The sequence below is a fragment of the Hemitrygon akajei genome, chromosome 11 (assembly GCF_048418815.1).
Source record: "Hemitrygon akajei chromosome 11, sHemAka1.3, whole genome shotgun sequence".
In the NCBI taxonomy this organism is placed as follows: domain Eukaryota; kingdom Metazoa; phylum Chordata; class Chondrichthyes; order Myliobatiformes; family Dasyatidae; genus Hemitrygon; species Hemitrygon akajei.
Genome location: NC_133134.1, coordinates 159,302,415 through 159,318,439, shown reverse-complemented (window position 1 = coordinate 159,318,439; position 16,025 = coordinate 159,302,415). Strand labels below are relative to the sequence as shown.

At 43.5% G+C, this 16,025-nt stretch overlaps 1 protein-coding gene across 1 annotated transcript in view; it reads right to left on the bottom strand.

Annotated features, from left to right (window-relative positions):
• slc13a3 (solute carrier family 13 member 3) overlaps nucleotides 1–16,025 on the bottom strand; it is a 65,705-nt gene that overhangs the window by 34,647 nt on the left and 15,033 nt on the right. The window contains 6 exon segments of the mRNA XM_073062043.1: nucleotides 1,135–1,224; nucleotides 5,353–5,478; nucleotides 9,736–9,918; nucleotides 10,862–10,919; nucleotides 12,638–12,816; nucleotides 13,614–13,879. Coding sequence (XP_072918144.1) covers nucleotides 1,135–1,224; nucleotides 5,353–5,478; nucleotides 9,736–9,918; nucleotides 10,862–10,919; nucleotides 12,638–12,816; nucleotides 13,614–13,879 — 902 coding nt within the window.

Sequence of the window (16,025 nt, the reverse complement as noted above, 5' to 3'; positions counted from 1 at the left end):
CAATCACTGAAGAGCATTGGTAATGACTGGGGTCACCGGTCTTGTGTAAACACTGCCCAGAAGGCGGCAAAGGCAAACCACTTCTGTAGGAAAATTTACCAAGAACAGTCATGATCAAGAGCATGATCACCCACGTCATACAGTACGACACGGCACACAATGAACCAATTGTATATCTAATAGAAGTTACACTGAATGTGAGGGCAACACACACAGAATCCTGGGGGATCTCAGCAAATTAGGCTGCACATATAGAGGGGCGTGAACAGCTGACATTCTGGGCTGAGACCCTTCATCAGGATGGAGAGGAAGGGCGAGGAAGCTGCAGTTAAAAAGGTGGAGGGAGCAGAAGGAGTACAAGCAAGGTAATAGGTGAGAGGGAAGGTGGGTGAGTGGAGGTTGTGGGGAGGGAGAATGAAGCAAGACGCTGGGAGGTGATAGCTGGAAGGAGTAAAGGGCTGGAGAAGAAAGGATCTGATAGGAGAAGAGAGTGGACCATGGAAGGAAGGGAAGGTGAAGGGAACCAGAGAGAGCTGATGGGCAGGTGAGGAGAAGGGGTGAGAGGAAGAGGAATGAAAAAGGGAGAAGGTGGAGGGGAGAGAAATTACCGAAAGTTAGAGAAATCGATGTTCACGCCATCAGGTTGGAGGCTATCCAGATGGAATATGAGGTGTTGCTCCTCCATCCTGAGAGTAGCCTCATTGTAGCAGTAGAGGAGGCCATGGGCTGACATGTTGGAATGGGAATGGGAAGTCGAACTGAAACTGGAGGCCACTGGGAAATCCTGCTCGTTATGGTGGAGATTGAATGTGATTTTGGGAATGAGAATTATTAGATTTAACAGAGACCAAGTATTGGATTGATGTGATTACAATTGAGAGCTGAGAGAGAGAGAGAGAGAGAGAGAGAGAAAGTAATTGCATCTATATTGGTGGTGGCAACCTCACTTTGCAACATAGGTTACGGATAATAAATTGCCAACCTTTTGCAGGCAGGGTGACTACTCTTAAACACATATTCCAAATGCTGCATGGATTTCAGGAAACTGGAGGGGAAATGTTTTAATATGTCCCAGCCCGACAACACAGGAGAAAAGACAAAAACAAGTCAGCGTTGTAGATCATCCATGCTTACGTGATTGGTCCCAGTTTATTGTACTCGCTCTTTATCACATCCCTCACCCTGGCTTGGGCCTCACTATCGCTTGACTTCTTGCCACATGACCTAAAAGGAAGGGGTAGAAAGTGGAAAAAAAAAGGAAACTCAAGAATTGTCACCCCGACATATACAGCTAAGCTTCAGAACAGAAACCAACAGGGTGGTAGTGAATTAAAACTTTTGAAACCATGGTCTAAGTTAGGTTATAAAGATCAACATATTATACTGAGAATTCTGTATACCTTTGTTTATTTTATCTTTGAATCTTATTATTGTGTTTAACAACCTTCCACCAAACAACAGGAGAAAGCCCAGTTGTAAGAAGTCAATAAATAACTCGTTAAAATGGAATTCATAATATATTTATATTGTAATTGTTATATCATTATATAGTCAAAGTACTACAGTAGAGAAACAGGCCCTTCCACCCATCTAGTCTGTGCTGGCCATCAACCTGCACCCAGACCATGGCCCTCAATACCCCTCCTATCCATGTACCTATTCAAACTTCTCTTAAATGTTGAGATCGAACATGCATCCACCAATTCCACAGGCAGCTCGTTCCACACACTCACCAGCCTCCAAATGAGGAAGTTCCCCTTCAGGTTCCCTTTAAATATTTCACCTTTCATCCGAAACCTATGACTTCTAATTCTAACCTGAGGGGGAAAGCTTGCATGCATTTGCCTGAATTTTGTACAAGATCTCCCCTCATTCTCCTGCACTCCAGGGAATGAAGTCCTAACCTATTTAACATTTCCCTATAACTTAGATCAGTTGTGTATTTAATATTTGAGTAATATTGTAAATATATTGTTTGATTAAGCATTGTTTTTTTAAATAATTCATATTACAGGTTATATGTAAAACTACGTAAATGGCATACGTCATCATGCCACCACATCATAAGTACAGGCAGTCTCCGGGTTACGAACAAGTTCCGTTCTCGAGTCCGTCTTTAAGTCGGATTTGTACGTAAGTCGGAACTGATATATCCGGTATTATTTAGCATCAGTTTGTCAAACATTTGTCTTAGTATATAGTATATATTTTACCTTTCTATGCATATAAAACACTTAAGAAACATATGTATTTCAATAACTAAACCACTGCGTTACTTAGTAATAATTGTAGCTTTCATCGGGGCAGGGCCTTTCACATGCTCCATTATTCTCACTTTATCCTTTACCTGTATCCTTTAAAGTTGTTCAGATCATTGACTGACTGTAGCCTAAAGTTTTTCCAATGACCGATGATGTTTCACCTCTCTCCAATCGCTTTATTATTTCCACTTTATTTTCAATTGTGATCGTTTTCCATCAATGGAACAGAAAACTGCAGATTTTATGTTCTATCGCTGAGCAGCAGTGAACCGTCTGATTGGCCAATTAGAGTTCTCTTTAGGAACTAGATGACTCGATCAACATTTCTGATCTGGCTATTGTTCACGATCGCACTTAATAAAAAAAAATACAGCAGCAGCCGCGGGTCGCTCTGAGTCCTAAAGTCCACCCGCACTGAGACAGGTTAAATGGGACAAGTGGGGTGGTGCTGACTGGAAAAGGGGGATCAGGGTGAATCTTGCTAAGAAATATTTAAGCCAAATACAAAGTTACACACTCAACACAGTGTTAACGGCAACGACTTAAAATGGCAGATGGCATTTTCCTCCCTCCATTCATGAGTATGAGTTGTCTGTAAGTCAGAAGTTGGTAACTCGGGGACTGCCTGTACATGCCACACTTAAAGTGAAAACAAAACTAAACCATGCAGGTTCTGGCTTTGTGCTTCTCTTTCAATTAGTTTTACACTTTGGAGTTACAAAGCTTAACAAGTTGGCTTTGTAAGGGTATTCCTCTAAGGCTACATCCACACTACACTGGATAAATCCATAACCGAAGATTTTTCTCTTTGTTTTTACCCTCCGTCCACACTAAAATGGCGTTTTCGTCCCTCGAAACTGGAGCTTTTCAGAAATGCTCTCCAGGGTGTGTAAATTTGAAAACGCCACTTGGCCGGAGCAGTGTGGACGGGGTAACCGGAGAAATCTAAAAATGCTGTCATGTTGTGCCGGAACAGATTGTGACGTCAGCGCGCCATTTCATTGTTTTCTTGTACGCAACCTAACAATTTCAGAACAGACGACAACGAGACTGAAGACTGAAGCCAGAAGAGTTAGAAATGTACTCACCAAATACTTTGACCCATAACTTACTGAATAAATAAGTATACTCACTTTGCCCTGTTTTCTGTCCTTGCTCGTATGAAGGTGGTTTACCTATTTATGCAAGTACTTCTCTGACAATAGATGTGTAACAGCCTAATGTAACATTGTATGGAAATACAAGATAACACTGATACAGACATGTTTTATACATTTAACAAGGGGCTTTATTAATGCAACAGAGTTAGTCAGTTTTTCAATGTTCGTCATCAGCCGGGTCAATCTGTCCGTGAACTCCCTGTCGGTTGCTGCCGTACGCTCTGGTATTTGTTTTTTTTTCACTTTTAAGTCCTCCTGCTCAAGAGCCAACAGCTGCCTGTCGTTTAAGTTTTTCTAGTCTGTAACTGAACAAACACGCACCGTCTTCACAGCGAGATTCGACACCAAACATGTCGCTTGTTTTCGGTAGATGTGTCCTGCGCATGCGCAGCAGGAGGAGATTCGCTGAAATCTCCATTTCAGTGTGGATAGAGATATTTTCAAAAACGCAAAGTGTGGATGCCTATCGTTTTTATGCGAAACTGGCGTTTTCAAAATTACCCAGTCTAGTGTGGACGTAGCCTAAGTAAGCATTTTGGTGGAATTCATTAGATGATTTTCAAATCAAAGCAGGTAAGCCTGAAACTAATGAATATTCATGAACATGAAGCAACGCTCTGTTTGTCTTTCCACATATGCTGTTTGATTATTCCCAGCATTTTCTATTTTTATTTCAGATTTCCAGCATCTGCATTTCTTTTTTCCTTGCTTTTCAGAACCCAGAACTATTCTTTCAGATACACCTTGACACAAATTACAAGGACACTGCTGGGACTTGAGGACCTGAGTTATAGGGAAAGGTTGAATAGGTTAGAAGTGTAGGGGAACGAGGGGAAATTTGTTAGAGGTATACAAAATTGTGAGGGTTATAGATAGGGTAAATGCAAGCAGGCTTTTTCCACTGAGGTTGGGAGACACTAGAGGTCATAGGTTAAGGGTGAAAAGTGAACTGTTTAAGGGGAACCTGAGGGGGAACTTCTTCATTCAGGGTGTTGAAAGTGTGGAATGAGCTGCCAGCGGATGCAGTTTGATTTCAACGTTTAAGAGAAGTTTGGGTAAGTACATGGACAGGAGCAATAGGAGGCTCAATGGTCTGGATGCAAGTTGATTACACTGTTATGCAGAGTATTAGTTTGGTACAGACTATCTGGGCCAAAGGGCCGTTTTCTGTGCTGTAGTGCTCAATGATTCCAAGTAGGTTACAGAGTTATATAAATTTACAGATATGCATGAAATGAGTCACAAAGAGAACCACTAGGTCCAGCTGAGGCTTTAGTTCCCACCCACACTTTGTTCAATATCGGCAGCAGAAAGGAAACACAAGTGGCCGGAGCAGCCAATCAGATTGAGGAACTCAGCGGGTCAAGCCATGCATCAGGGAGGTGCTACAAGTCCACCTCCAGGACTACACATCCTTTCTGAAGCTTCTTCCCTGTAGATATCCAGCTCACTCAGTTGTGATACCCTAACTGTCCCTAAATGTCACAACTGTCACAACATCCACTAAATGGTTTGTTGTGATCTCCTTGTTCTGTTGATAATTATCGAGTCTGTTCATATGTCCACTTTTACTTAATTATTGACATTTGCACATGTGACCATTCTGATCATTGTTGATTGCACTATTGTCTTGTAAATTGTTGGTTGCTATTGCGTTGCCTGTGTTTTATGAACCACAATCAATTTTGTTATGTTTCACCTACAAGCAATAAAGCAATTCTGATTCTGATCTGTGGGTGGAAATAGATTGCTGGAAAGTTGCATAATCCTGCACAGATTTTGTTTGGCCTGCTGAGTTCCTTCAGCTGATTATATCAGTAGGGATAACGTTTGGAGATGGGGGCAGATGGACATGCTAAAACTTGGACCATAAGTACACAAGAAATATTTCAACTCAGGATTGCTTCCATTTCATTTGTTCCTCCAGATACCTTCTACCGAATCCTCCATACAGGAAAGCGATCCAGAGCCAGCCGATGATCAGAAAGATGAACGCGAGAGGGAAGGAAAACATAAACCAGGAGGAAAAATTCACCATGTCGTTGCCAGGGAAGTAACTGAAACAGAATAAGATTAGTCTTCAGTCTCATAACATGAAGAAACATATTAATTCATATCATATCATTTGTAAACCTTTAAAATGGATTTCCTTACCCAAGGAGCCATGAGAAGAGAGGTTAGGATAGGGGGTATCATTAACTCGTTTTCCAACGCATGTTTCCAAAGGGTGGTATGAATCAATGCTTCCACATGCATGAATTGAGGCAAGACAGACCATAAGACCATAAAACACAGGAGCAGCATTAGGCCATTTAGCCTATTGAATCTGCTCCACTATTTTATCATGGCTAATCCATTTTCTTCTTAAACCCATTTTCCTGTTTTTACACTTTATATATCTGAAGAAACTTCAGGTATTATCTAATATTACTGGCTAGTTTGCTTTCATATTCTATCTTTAATAATTTTAATTGCCTTCTGTTGGTTTTTAAAAAGCTTCCAAATCCTCTAATTTCCCACTGTTTTTTGCTCTATTATTTGCTCTCTCTCTGGCTTTTTTGTTGGCTTTGACTTCTCTTGTTAGCTATGGTTGTGTCATCTTTCCTTTAGAATACTTGTTCCTCTTTGGAATATATATATATATATATATATATATATATATATATCCCGTGCCTTCTGATCCAGAAATTCCAGCCATTGCTGCTCTGCCATCATCCCTGCCAGTGTTCTTTAACAATCAATTCTGTCCAACTCCTCTCCCATGCCTCTGTAATTCCCTTTACTTCACTGTAATACTGATACATCTGACTATAGCTTCTCCTTCTCAAATTTCAGGGTGAATTCAATCATACTATGATCATTTCCCCTAAGGGATCTTTTACCGTCAGCTCTCTAATCAATTCTGGTTCATTGCACAACACCCAATCCAGAATTGCTGATCCTTTAGTGGGATCAACCATGAGCTGCTCTAAAAAGCCATCTCGTAGGAACTCTAGAAATTCTGTCTCCTGTGATCCAACACCAAACTGATTTTCCCAATCTATCTGCATATTGAAGTCCCCCATGACTATTGTAACATTGCCCTTTCACAATGCATTTTCTATCTCCCACTGTAACTTGTAGGCCACATCCTTACTTCTGTTTGGGGGGGGGGGGATCTGTATACAACCCCCATCAGGGTATTTTTACCCTTGCAGTTCCTTAGCTCTATGCACAATGATTTAACCCCTTCTGACCCCATGTCACCTCTTTCTCATGATTTAATTTAATTTTTTACCAACAGAGCAAATGTCACCACCTCTGCCTTCCTGCCTACCCTTTCAATACAATATGTATCCTTGGGCATTAAGCTCCCAGCTATAATCTTTCAGCCATTATTCAGTGATGCCTACAACATTATACTGTCATGGTCCCGATCACTAATTCCCTATCTTTCTCCAAATTTCCTTTGATTGTGCCACAGCTCCGACCATTAATTTCCCATTTGCTTCTAATTCTCTTTGATGACGGCACACCTGGTTTCCATCAAGACCTGCAGCATAAGAACCCTGGCGTTACAACCACTAGTCGCCAGATCGTTGGTTTTGCCTGTGTGGTGATTAACATTTCCCGGCCACTTAGGACCGTGTGTTCTAAGTTTGCTCCAATTTCAAGATTTATCTATGAAACTCCATCTCTCTGTGTCAAGGCTCCGTGTCAAGATCCCTCCTGGTTGCTGTTCAACGTTCACGTCTGCATAAGCATCCTAACTCAGTCTCCGTGCCTGTGTCCTGCACTTGGGTTCGCTCTATTCACTCACTGCAACACATACCTGCCAATCTGTAATTCTGCTGTGAGTTCACCGACCTTATTCCATATATCGTGCACATTCAGATACAACACGTTCAGTCCAGTATTCACCCTTTTCGATTCTGTCGCACCATGTTCAACTTTTTGATTCCTAACTTTGTCTGAGGTCTTACCAACATCTGCCTCCACAACCTGTCCGCTAACTGTTCTGGCACTCTGGTTCCCATCCCCCTGGAAAGCTTATTTAAACCCCATGGCGCAGCATGAACAAACCTTCCCGCTGGGATATTAGAAGAAAGCCCAATGATCCAAAAATTCTCCTACACCAACTCTTTAGCCACATATTAAACTATATAATCTTCCTAGTTCTGGCCTCACTAGCACGTGGCACAGGTATCAACCCTGAGATCACAATGCTGGAGAACCTGCCCTTTAACTTAGCACCTAACTCCCTGAACTCCCAATGCAGAACCTCGTCCTACCCACGTCATTGGTACCTACATGGACCATAACTTCTGGTTGTTGACCCTCTTAAGAATGCTGAGGACTTGATCCGAGATATATCAGACCCTGGCACCTGGGAGGCAACATACAATCCAGGAATCTTGTTCTCACCCACAGAACCTCCTGTCTATTCCCCTAACTAATGAATCACCTTTCTCCACAGCATGCCTCTCTTCCCCCTTCCCTTCTGAGTACAGAGGCAGACTCAGTGCCAGAGAGCTGACCACTGTGACTTTCCTCTGTTAGGTCCCGACTGTATCCCAACTGTATCCAAAGTGGCATACCTGTTGTTGAGGCCACAGGTGTATTCTGCACAGGCTCCTTAACCCCTCTGCACTTCCTGTCACACAGTTTCCTGTGTCCTGCACCCTGGGTGTAACTACCTCTCTGTATGTCCTGTCTATCACCCCCTCAGCCTCCCAAATGAGCTGGAGTTCATCCATTTCCAGCTCCAACTCCTTAACGAGATTTGTTAGAAGCTGCAGCTGGATGCACTTCTCGCAGATGTAGTGGTCAGGGATACAGGAGGTCTCCCTGGCTTCCCACATCCCACAAGAGGAGCATTGCACTATCCTGCCCAGTATCTCTACTATCCTAGCTGAGCAGATATAAGGAAGAGAAGGAAAAAAATCTTGAGCATTTCTTCCCTCTGCTTTCTCTGAGTGAGATCTCTGAACTTTCTCTGAGTTCTTAAAGTGAGATATTTGGCTGTGGGAACATCTCAATGGACAGGCAAGTGGGTGTAGTTATCCCCTTTTGTTCAAGACCCCGCTGGTTGAGGGGTTGTAACTATTCTTGAACCTGGTGGTGCGAGTCCTGAGGCTCTTGTACCTTCTACCTGATGGCAGCAGCGAGAAAAGAGCACGGCCTGGATGGTGAGGATCTCTGATGACGACTTTCTTAGTTACTCTGAAGGGTGTTTGTCCTGAAACATTAACTCATTTACTCTTTCCCTAGAGGCTGCCAGACTTGCTTAATATTTCCAACATTCTCTAAAATCATTTAAATAGTAGAACACTTTCTGCACTCAGTGACTTTCATTGCACCCGTGCCTACAACTAATGAACTTGAATTTGATTTTGAATGATGGAAATGAGAGGGCAGCTTCTATGTGAAGTGTTGACGGTTCTGGAATTGACCCATGAAGGCAAAGTGAAAGAGAAGGTGGAACAGAGATACGATTAAAGTAGGATGGAAGTAGGCATTTTAAATACAATCATCAGCAAAGACAGTAGGGTTTGGAGGTTTGCGTGCCTCAATGACCCAGAAAGCTATGCTGGCTGGAGTCACAGCTTTATGCTTTGGCTCTTGGTAGGGTCACCCATGCCAAACAGGTCAAAGGGTAGAAGCCAGACTAAGAATGGTCAACTGATCCTCCAGGTCCGGGGGTTCAGCTCAGGGCTAACAACCCTGACCGGTCAAACAAAATTGTTATGGAAAAATCAATGAAGGATCCTTCTACATCTGAGTGCAATGGAATTCCTGAGTCTCCACCTGGGACTTGTGTGACTGACAGGCGTGAAAACCAAGAGGAAGCTACTGACATCAGGGATGGAGGACCATCGTTGCTGCCCGAATCCCCAGCAGCATAATGGACAGTAAGTACACACAGTCATGGTAAGTAATCTCAGGTCACACATAACACGGGTTAGAAGCAGTGATTTGCTTCCTATCTGTCTGCCATTCTATTTTATTTTTATTTAGTGACACAGCATAGTAACAGGCCAACCAGCCCAATTAACCTGTGACCTATGACACCCATGTGACCCATTAACCTACTAACCCATAAGCCTCTGCAATGTGGGAGGAGACTCAGTGTCACTGGGAGAGCATACAAGCTCCTTACAGAGAGCAGTGGGATCAAACCTCGGTTTGCTAGCACCGTAATGGCGTTACACCAACCTCCAAACTACCTTAAGCCAAGCCTCAGAGAAACACCTACACCACCATTTCTCTGATTCACCACCTCCACAGTTGCCCCAGGCAGAGGGGATAATGGTTTGTTAAAACTTGCACCTTACACTTTCAGCTGCCCGACCAGAATCAGGTTTGGTGTGGTCCCGGTCAGCGTGGCAGTTCCTCCGATGCTCGCAGCGTAAGGGATGCAGATAAGGAAACCTTTCCACAGGTTCTTCTGTTCTTCTTCTGCCTTCTGTTGCATTAATGTAAACCTGGCGTTAATGTCACGTTTCTCCGGGGTGTTGCTGGCAAAAGAAAGTGAAGGCAAGATATACACTCAGCCATCCAGCATCATTATGTGTTGTGTCATATGACATCATCATTATGTGACACGTCATATGACATAGGTGATCAGGGTCCTATAACCATAATTGTTCCTGGCAAATTTTTCTACCAAAGTGGTTTGCCACTTCCTTCTTCTGGGTAGCGTCTTTACATGACAGGTGTCCCCAGCCATTATGCAAATAGAAATAATTTGTAGCTCAGGTGGTTGATGGTTGGGTTGAGCTCTTCGATCTTGGCTGAAACGTTGTCCAATCAGCTAATTGAGAAGTATATAAAGACCTTACTTTCAAAGGACACACCACAATCAACAGTACACTGATGTCTCCCCGTATGGTGACGAAATGTTTGCAAGTAAGTTGCCAAGATTGGAGAACAACTCAACCCAATTATCAATACTCTTCAGAGGTTGTCTGTCTAGCGTCCATAGTCACATAACCTGGACTTGCGATATGCACCAGCTGCTCATCTGACCATCCACCACCTGCTCCCTAATACACCTGGTGGCCACTTCATGAGGTGTCCCTGTACACCTGCTCGCTAATGCCAATATCTAATCAGCCAATCATGTGGCAGCAACTCAATGTGTCCACTGAGTATATGTTCCTGTCAACGTCTAACCAAGTTCCTGAAACATTGTGAACCTGTTGCTTTAGAACTAAAAGATTACGAACCCAGTAAAATATTTAGGCTGATCAGAATATATTTTTCTAATAAGTAGTTTAGAACATTTGTGGGCAGGAAGGGCAGATAGGATTAGGCTGGAAAGGGAACTGCAAGTGGAAGATAGACCTATTGGAACTGAAAGGGCGGTGCAGCCAATTCCCCTCCTTTTCGTCTGTCTGTTTATTTTTAGCACATTCAATCTCTGTAGAAGGTTTATGCGCAAAATCTTCTGCAAAGTACCTGTCATCAGAAGACAAATGGATCCCCTCATTGGGCAGTGGTTCCTTTGAAGTATTATCTGGAGGAAGAAATAAGAGAGGTGAAAACAACATTACACGAGCACTAACTCAGTGTTATAAAACAAGTCTCAATGTCATATAGTTTGACCATTTTTAACCTTGAAATTAAATTTTCACATTATCCGTCAGGCAACGTTTGAGCAGTCTGGGAGCAAAGTGCAGAGAGGCGTTAATTAATGTCCCGTGTGCCACCGGTCTTGGGAAATAAGACGTTATGTGGTGAGCTTTTTTATTCATCGATTAAATGCGACCAAAGTCAAGTCAAGTCAAGTTTATTATCATTTAACTATATACATGTATACCATCAAAGGAGACAACGCATCTCCGGACCAGGGTGTAAAGCACTGTAGTACACATAACACACTATTGCTTAGGAAAGTGAGGATAAAATTACAGAATAATTACGCATAAATAAACAAAGTAAAGTGCGTAAGTTAAATATTGTAAAGTACAGAATAAAATTAACCAGTGACACTTCGAATACGATGCAGCAGGGAGTTCAGAAGCCTAAGGGCCTGGGGGAAGAAACTGTTTTTATGCATCGGAGTCCCCTGCCTGATGGTAGAAAGTCAACAGGGATGCTGGATGGAAGGGTGGGATCCTTAATAATACTAAGGGCCCTGTGTATGCAGCGCTTCTGATAAATGTCCCTGATGGGTGGTAGGGAGACCTCTAGGATCTTTTCAGTTGTTCTCAGTCTGTAGGGACTTGTGGTCTGATGCTCGGCTGCACCCATACCGGATGGGGATGCAACCTATCAGAATACTCTCAATGGTGCTCCTACAAAATTCAGTTGGGGGGGTGGTTCATGGAACATCAATTGTCTCAGTCTCCTTAGGAAGTCGAGACACTGCTGTGCCTTCTTGTTCAGGGAGGTGATATTAAGGGACCAGGTGAGGTCGTCCGTGATGTGAACTCCCAGGAACTCGGTGCACTCAACTCTCTCTACGGAGGAGCCATGTATGCGCAGAGGGAGATGGTTCATCTGCACCTTCCTGAAGTCCACAGTGATTTCCTGGGTTCTTCTCGGGGTGGGCCATCTGGCAGCCATTGCAACACTAACCACTGGACCTCTTCACATTTAGCTTCAGCCTTTCATCTTCTCCCTGCTCGTGATAATCAATTGCAAACGGAACATTTTTAAGCCTCTTCAGCGCCCGGTGCTCTGAACGTTACCGCTTTGCTCTTGGATTCTGCCTGCGGCCTGTTCACGGTTTGCTTTGTAACACTTCTTTCTGTTCAGCATCACTGACAGAGTTACTGAGTCACAGAACAGCAGGCCCCCCCCCCCCCGGGCAAGGTGTAGCACCGGCTTAACCGCACCCTCCCCACCACAAGTCCTGGTTATGTGACCACTGACACCAGGCAGACAATCTCTGAAGAGTATTGATAATGGCTGGAGTCTCCTGTCTTGTAAAGACACTGCCCAGAAGGCAATGGCAAACCAGGAAAAAATGGCCAAGGACAATAATGGTCAAAGACCATGATCGCCCACGTCATACGATGCGGCACATAATGATGATGCTGAGACTGTGGTAGAATCTCGAAGGAAAGTAAGTTTAATATTGGACTGCTGTCTGGTGTACACACAGTAGGCCAAAGGGCCTACTTCTGTGTGGCATCACATCGGGAGACACAAGGACTCTTGCAAAATCAGACTGTAAGTTGCAATGCAGTAAAATCATAAATATCAATGTTTTAAAGTTTATTGGGCTACCTTTACAGTGCGAGTCTTCTTCACAATCGTCCAGCTTCACAGACTCACAGGTAGCTTGCATGCTGCAGAATAAGCTTTGGAGTACTGCCCTGGCTATTGGCATCATCAGGGCAGTAGTGGCAGTATTGCTGAGCCACATTGACAGTAAACCTGTGGTGATCATCATGCCCAGGATTAGCCTACAAACACAACACAACAATAGCACTCAGTCTTCGCCACGGTGCAAGAACCCTTAGTTTAAATGGTCACGGATCCCTCAATGTCACCGCACGCTGATAAGGTTGCTTAAGAAGGCGCATGGTGTGTTGGCCTTCACGAGTCGGGGTATTGAGATCCACGGGGTAATGTCGCAGCTCTGTAAAGCTCAGGTGAGAGCACACTTGGAACATTGTGCTCTGGTCTACTCACCTCATTACAGGAAGGATAGGGAAGTGTTAGAGAGGGTATAGAGGAGATGTAACAGGATGCTACCTGGATTAGAGCATGTCTTGTGATGATACAGTGCAATAATTATTACAGAACAATTGAAACAACTCCAGTTTGTTAATCTGGATTCAGCAATAGTAAAACTCTGATTTATATTGCCACTTTGCACATTGGTTGTTCAACCTTTCTTTGAGCAGCTTTTCATTCGATTGTTCTACTGTGAATGCCCGCAAGAAAATGAACCTCAAGGTAGTATATGGTGACATATATGTGTTAATTTGTATTTAATTATTTAGTGATTCAGTGTGGAACAGGCCCTTCTGACTTAATAAGCAAGACCAACCAGCAACCCTAGCCTCGTCACAGGATGATTTACAATGACCAACCGGTACGTCTTTGGACCATGGGGAGGAACCGGAGCACCAGGGGAAACCCATGTGGTTACGGGGAGAACATACAGATGGCGCCAGAGTTGATCTCTGAACTCCGACGCCCCGAGCTGTAACGGCGTCACGCCAACCGCAGTGAGATAATACTTCGATCTCCTTACCTTGCCGGAGACGACCCCACAATGAGGAGGACAGATAATGCTATTCGCCGGTGTAAGTTCCACTCTTCTACGGCCAACGCCATGATGAGGCCACTCATGAAGAGGGCGTTGGTATCAAGGAAGTACTGAGGACAAACCTTACTGGACGGCAAGACCTCCAGGAGAGGAAAGAGACTGATGGGCAGCAGGGACGTCACCGGGATTGGTAGAGCCTCTGTGCACCAGTACACAGCCATCAGGACAATCACAAAGAGACATCGTCCCTCCTGGAAAAGATGCAGATTCATAGAGTTGTACAGTCCCCTTCCACCACAACCATCAGGTTCAGGAGCAGTTATTACCCTTCAACCACTGGGCTCTTGAACCAGCGTTATATTCACTCACCTCAACCCTGAACTGACCCCATAACCTATGGACTCTCTTTCAAGGGCTCTACACCTCACATTCTCAGCACTATCTATCAATCTAGTTTTTTATTTACTTGCACAGTTTGTCTTCTTTTGCAAATTGGTTGTTTGTGAGTTCTTGGTTGTGTGCAGTTTTTCATTGGTTCTATTGTATTTCTTGGTCCTACTGTGAAAGGCCACAAGAAAATGGATCTCACGTTAGCCTATGATGATATATACACACTCTGATAATAAATTTACTTTGAACTTTGAACATATCAATAGTGACCAGGACCGCTGGGCCTCTGTACCTCCTTCTTCACCTGGTCCTTGACTTCTTCCTTGGGAGGCCACAGTCTGCGAGGAGTGGTATTAACATCTCCTCTGCGCTGACAATCAACACTTTACAGTGTTAGTGACCTGGATTCAATTCCCATCATTGTCTGCAAGGATTTTGTATTTAACATGGAAATCTACTGCACATTACAGGTCCTTTGACCCACAATGTTGTGCCAACCATGTGGGTTTCCTTTCTCCCCCACATCCCAATGGTGTACGAGTTAGTAGATTGATTGGTCACATTTGTGCAATTGGGCAGCACAGGCTCATTGGGCCGGGAGGGCCTGTTACCGTGCCGTCTTTCTAAATAATGAAATAAACCTCAAGGATGTGTGATTCAGCCCTCGCCTCTCTGCACTCACGACTGTGTGGCTCGGCACAATTCCAACGCCATCGACAAATTTGCCGATGACACCATTGCTGCTGGCAGAAACTCAGATGGTGACCAGGAGGTGTGCAGGAGTGAGGTAGATCAGCTGGTTGAGTGGTGTTACAATGACACCTTGCACTCAATGTCAGCAAGTCCAAGGAATTGATTGTGGACTTTGGGAAGGGGAAGCTGGGAGAACACCAGTCCTTACTGAGAGGCCAGTGGTGGAAAGGGTGAGCAGCTTTAAGTTCCTGGGAGACAACATTTCAGGGATCGGTCCTTGGCACAACATATTGATGCAATCATGAAGAAAGCCTGCCAGCAGCTATATTTTATTAGGAGTTTGAGGGTATTTGGTATGACACCAAAGACTAGTAAATGTCTACAGATGTACCATGGAGAGCATTGTAACTGGTTATATCACTGCCTAGCATGGAAGCTCCAATGCACAGGATTGAAAAAGACCACAGACATAACCAGTTCTGTCCTGGACACAAACCTCTCCACGTCGGAGACATTTTCAAACGGCAAGACATTCCTTCTTCTTATTACTGTTACCGGAGAGGAGGTACTGGAACCTGAAATCCATTTTAGGAACAGCTTCTTCTGTTCCACCATCAGATTTCCGAGTGATCGATAGCCACTACGTCACTATTCCTCGATCACACTATTTATTTATTTATTGGTTTGTTTTATTGTAATTTATAATAATTTTTTGTCTTGCACTGTACTGCTGCCACAAAACAACTCATTTCATGACATATGTCAGTGATAATAAACCTAGTTCTGATTCTCCACCATTCCCATTTGCCTGAATTTGGCCCCAATATCTCTAAACCATTCCTATCGATCATCTGTCTAAAAGTCTTCTATTCACCTTAATGCAGCAATTGCATTTTTGCAAGAAACACACATTCGTAGTTCTGATAACTCACGTCTTATGTCTAGATGGATGTGACAGCACTTCCATTCAACTTTTCAGACTAAAGCCAGGGGAGTTTCAATTCTTATAAATCAAAATGTTCCCTTTGAGCTTCATAGTAAAGTATCTGATACAAATGATCGTTTTATTGTTGTCTTGGGGAAATTATACAACACACTGGTAATCTTGGCTAACTTACATACTCACAATTCAGATGATGTGGAGGTTTTTGATCATTTCTTCTCTCTATTGCCTGAGCTGAGTTCATATTCTCTCATATTGGGCGGTGATTTTAATTGTTGATTAGATCCAGTTTTGGATCAATCGTCCTCTATTCCTAGATTACCAAGTAAATCTGCTCTATCAATTCAGTCTTTCCTTTCTAATTATGGTAT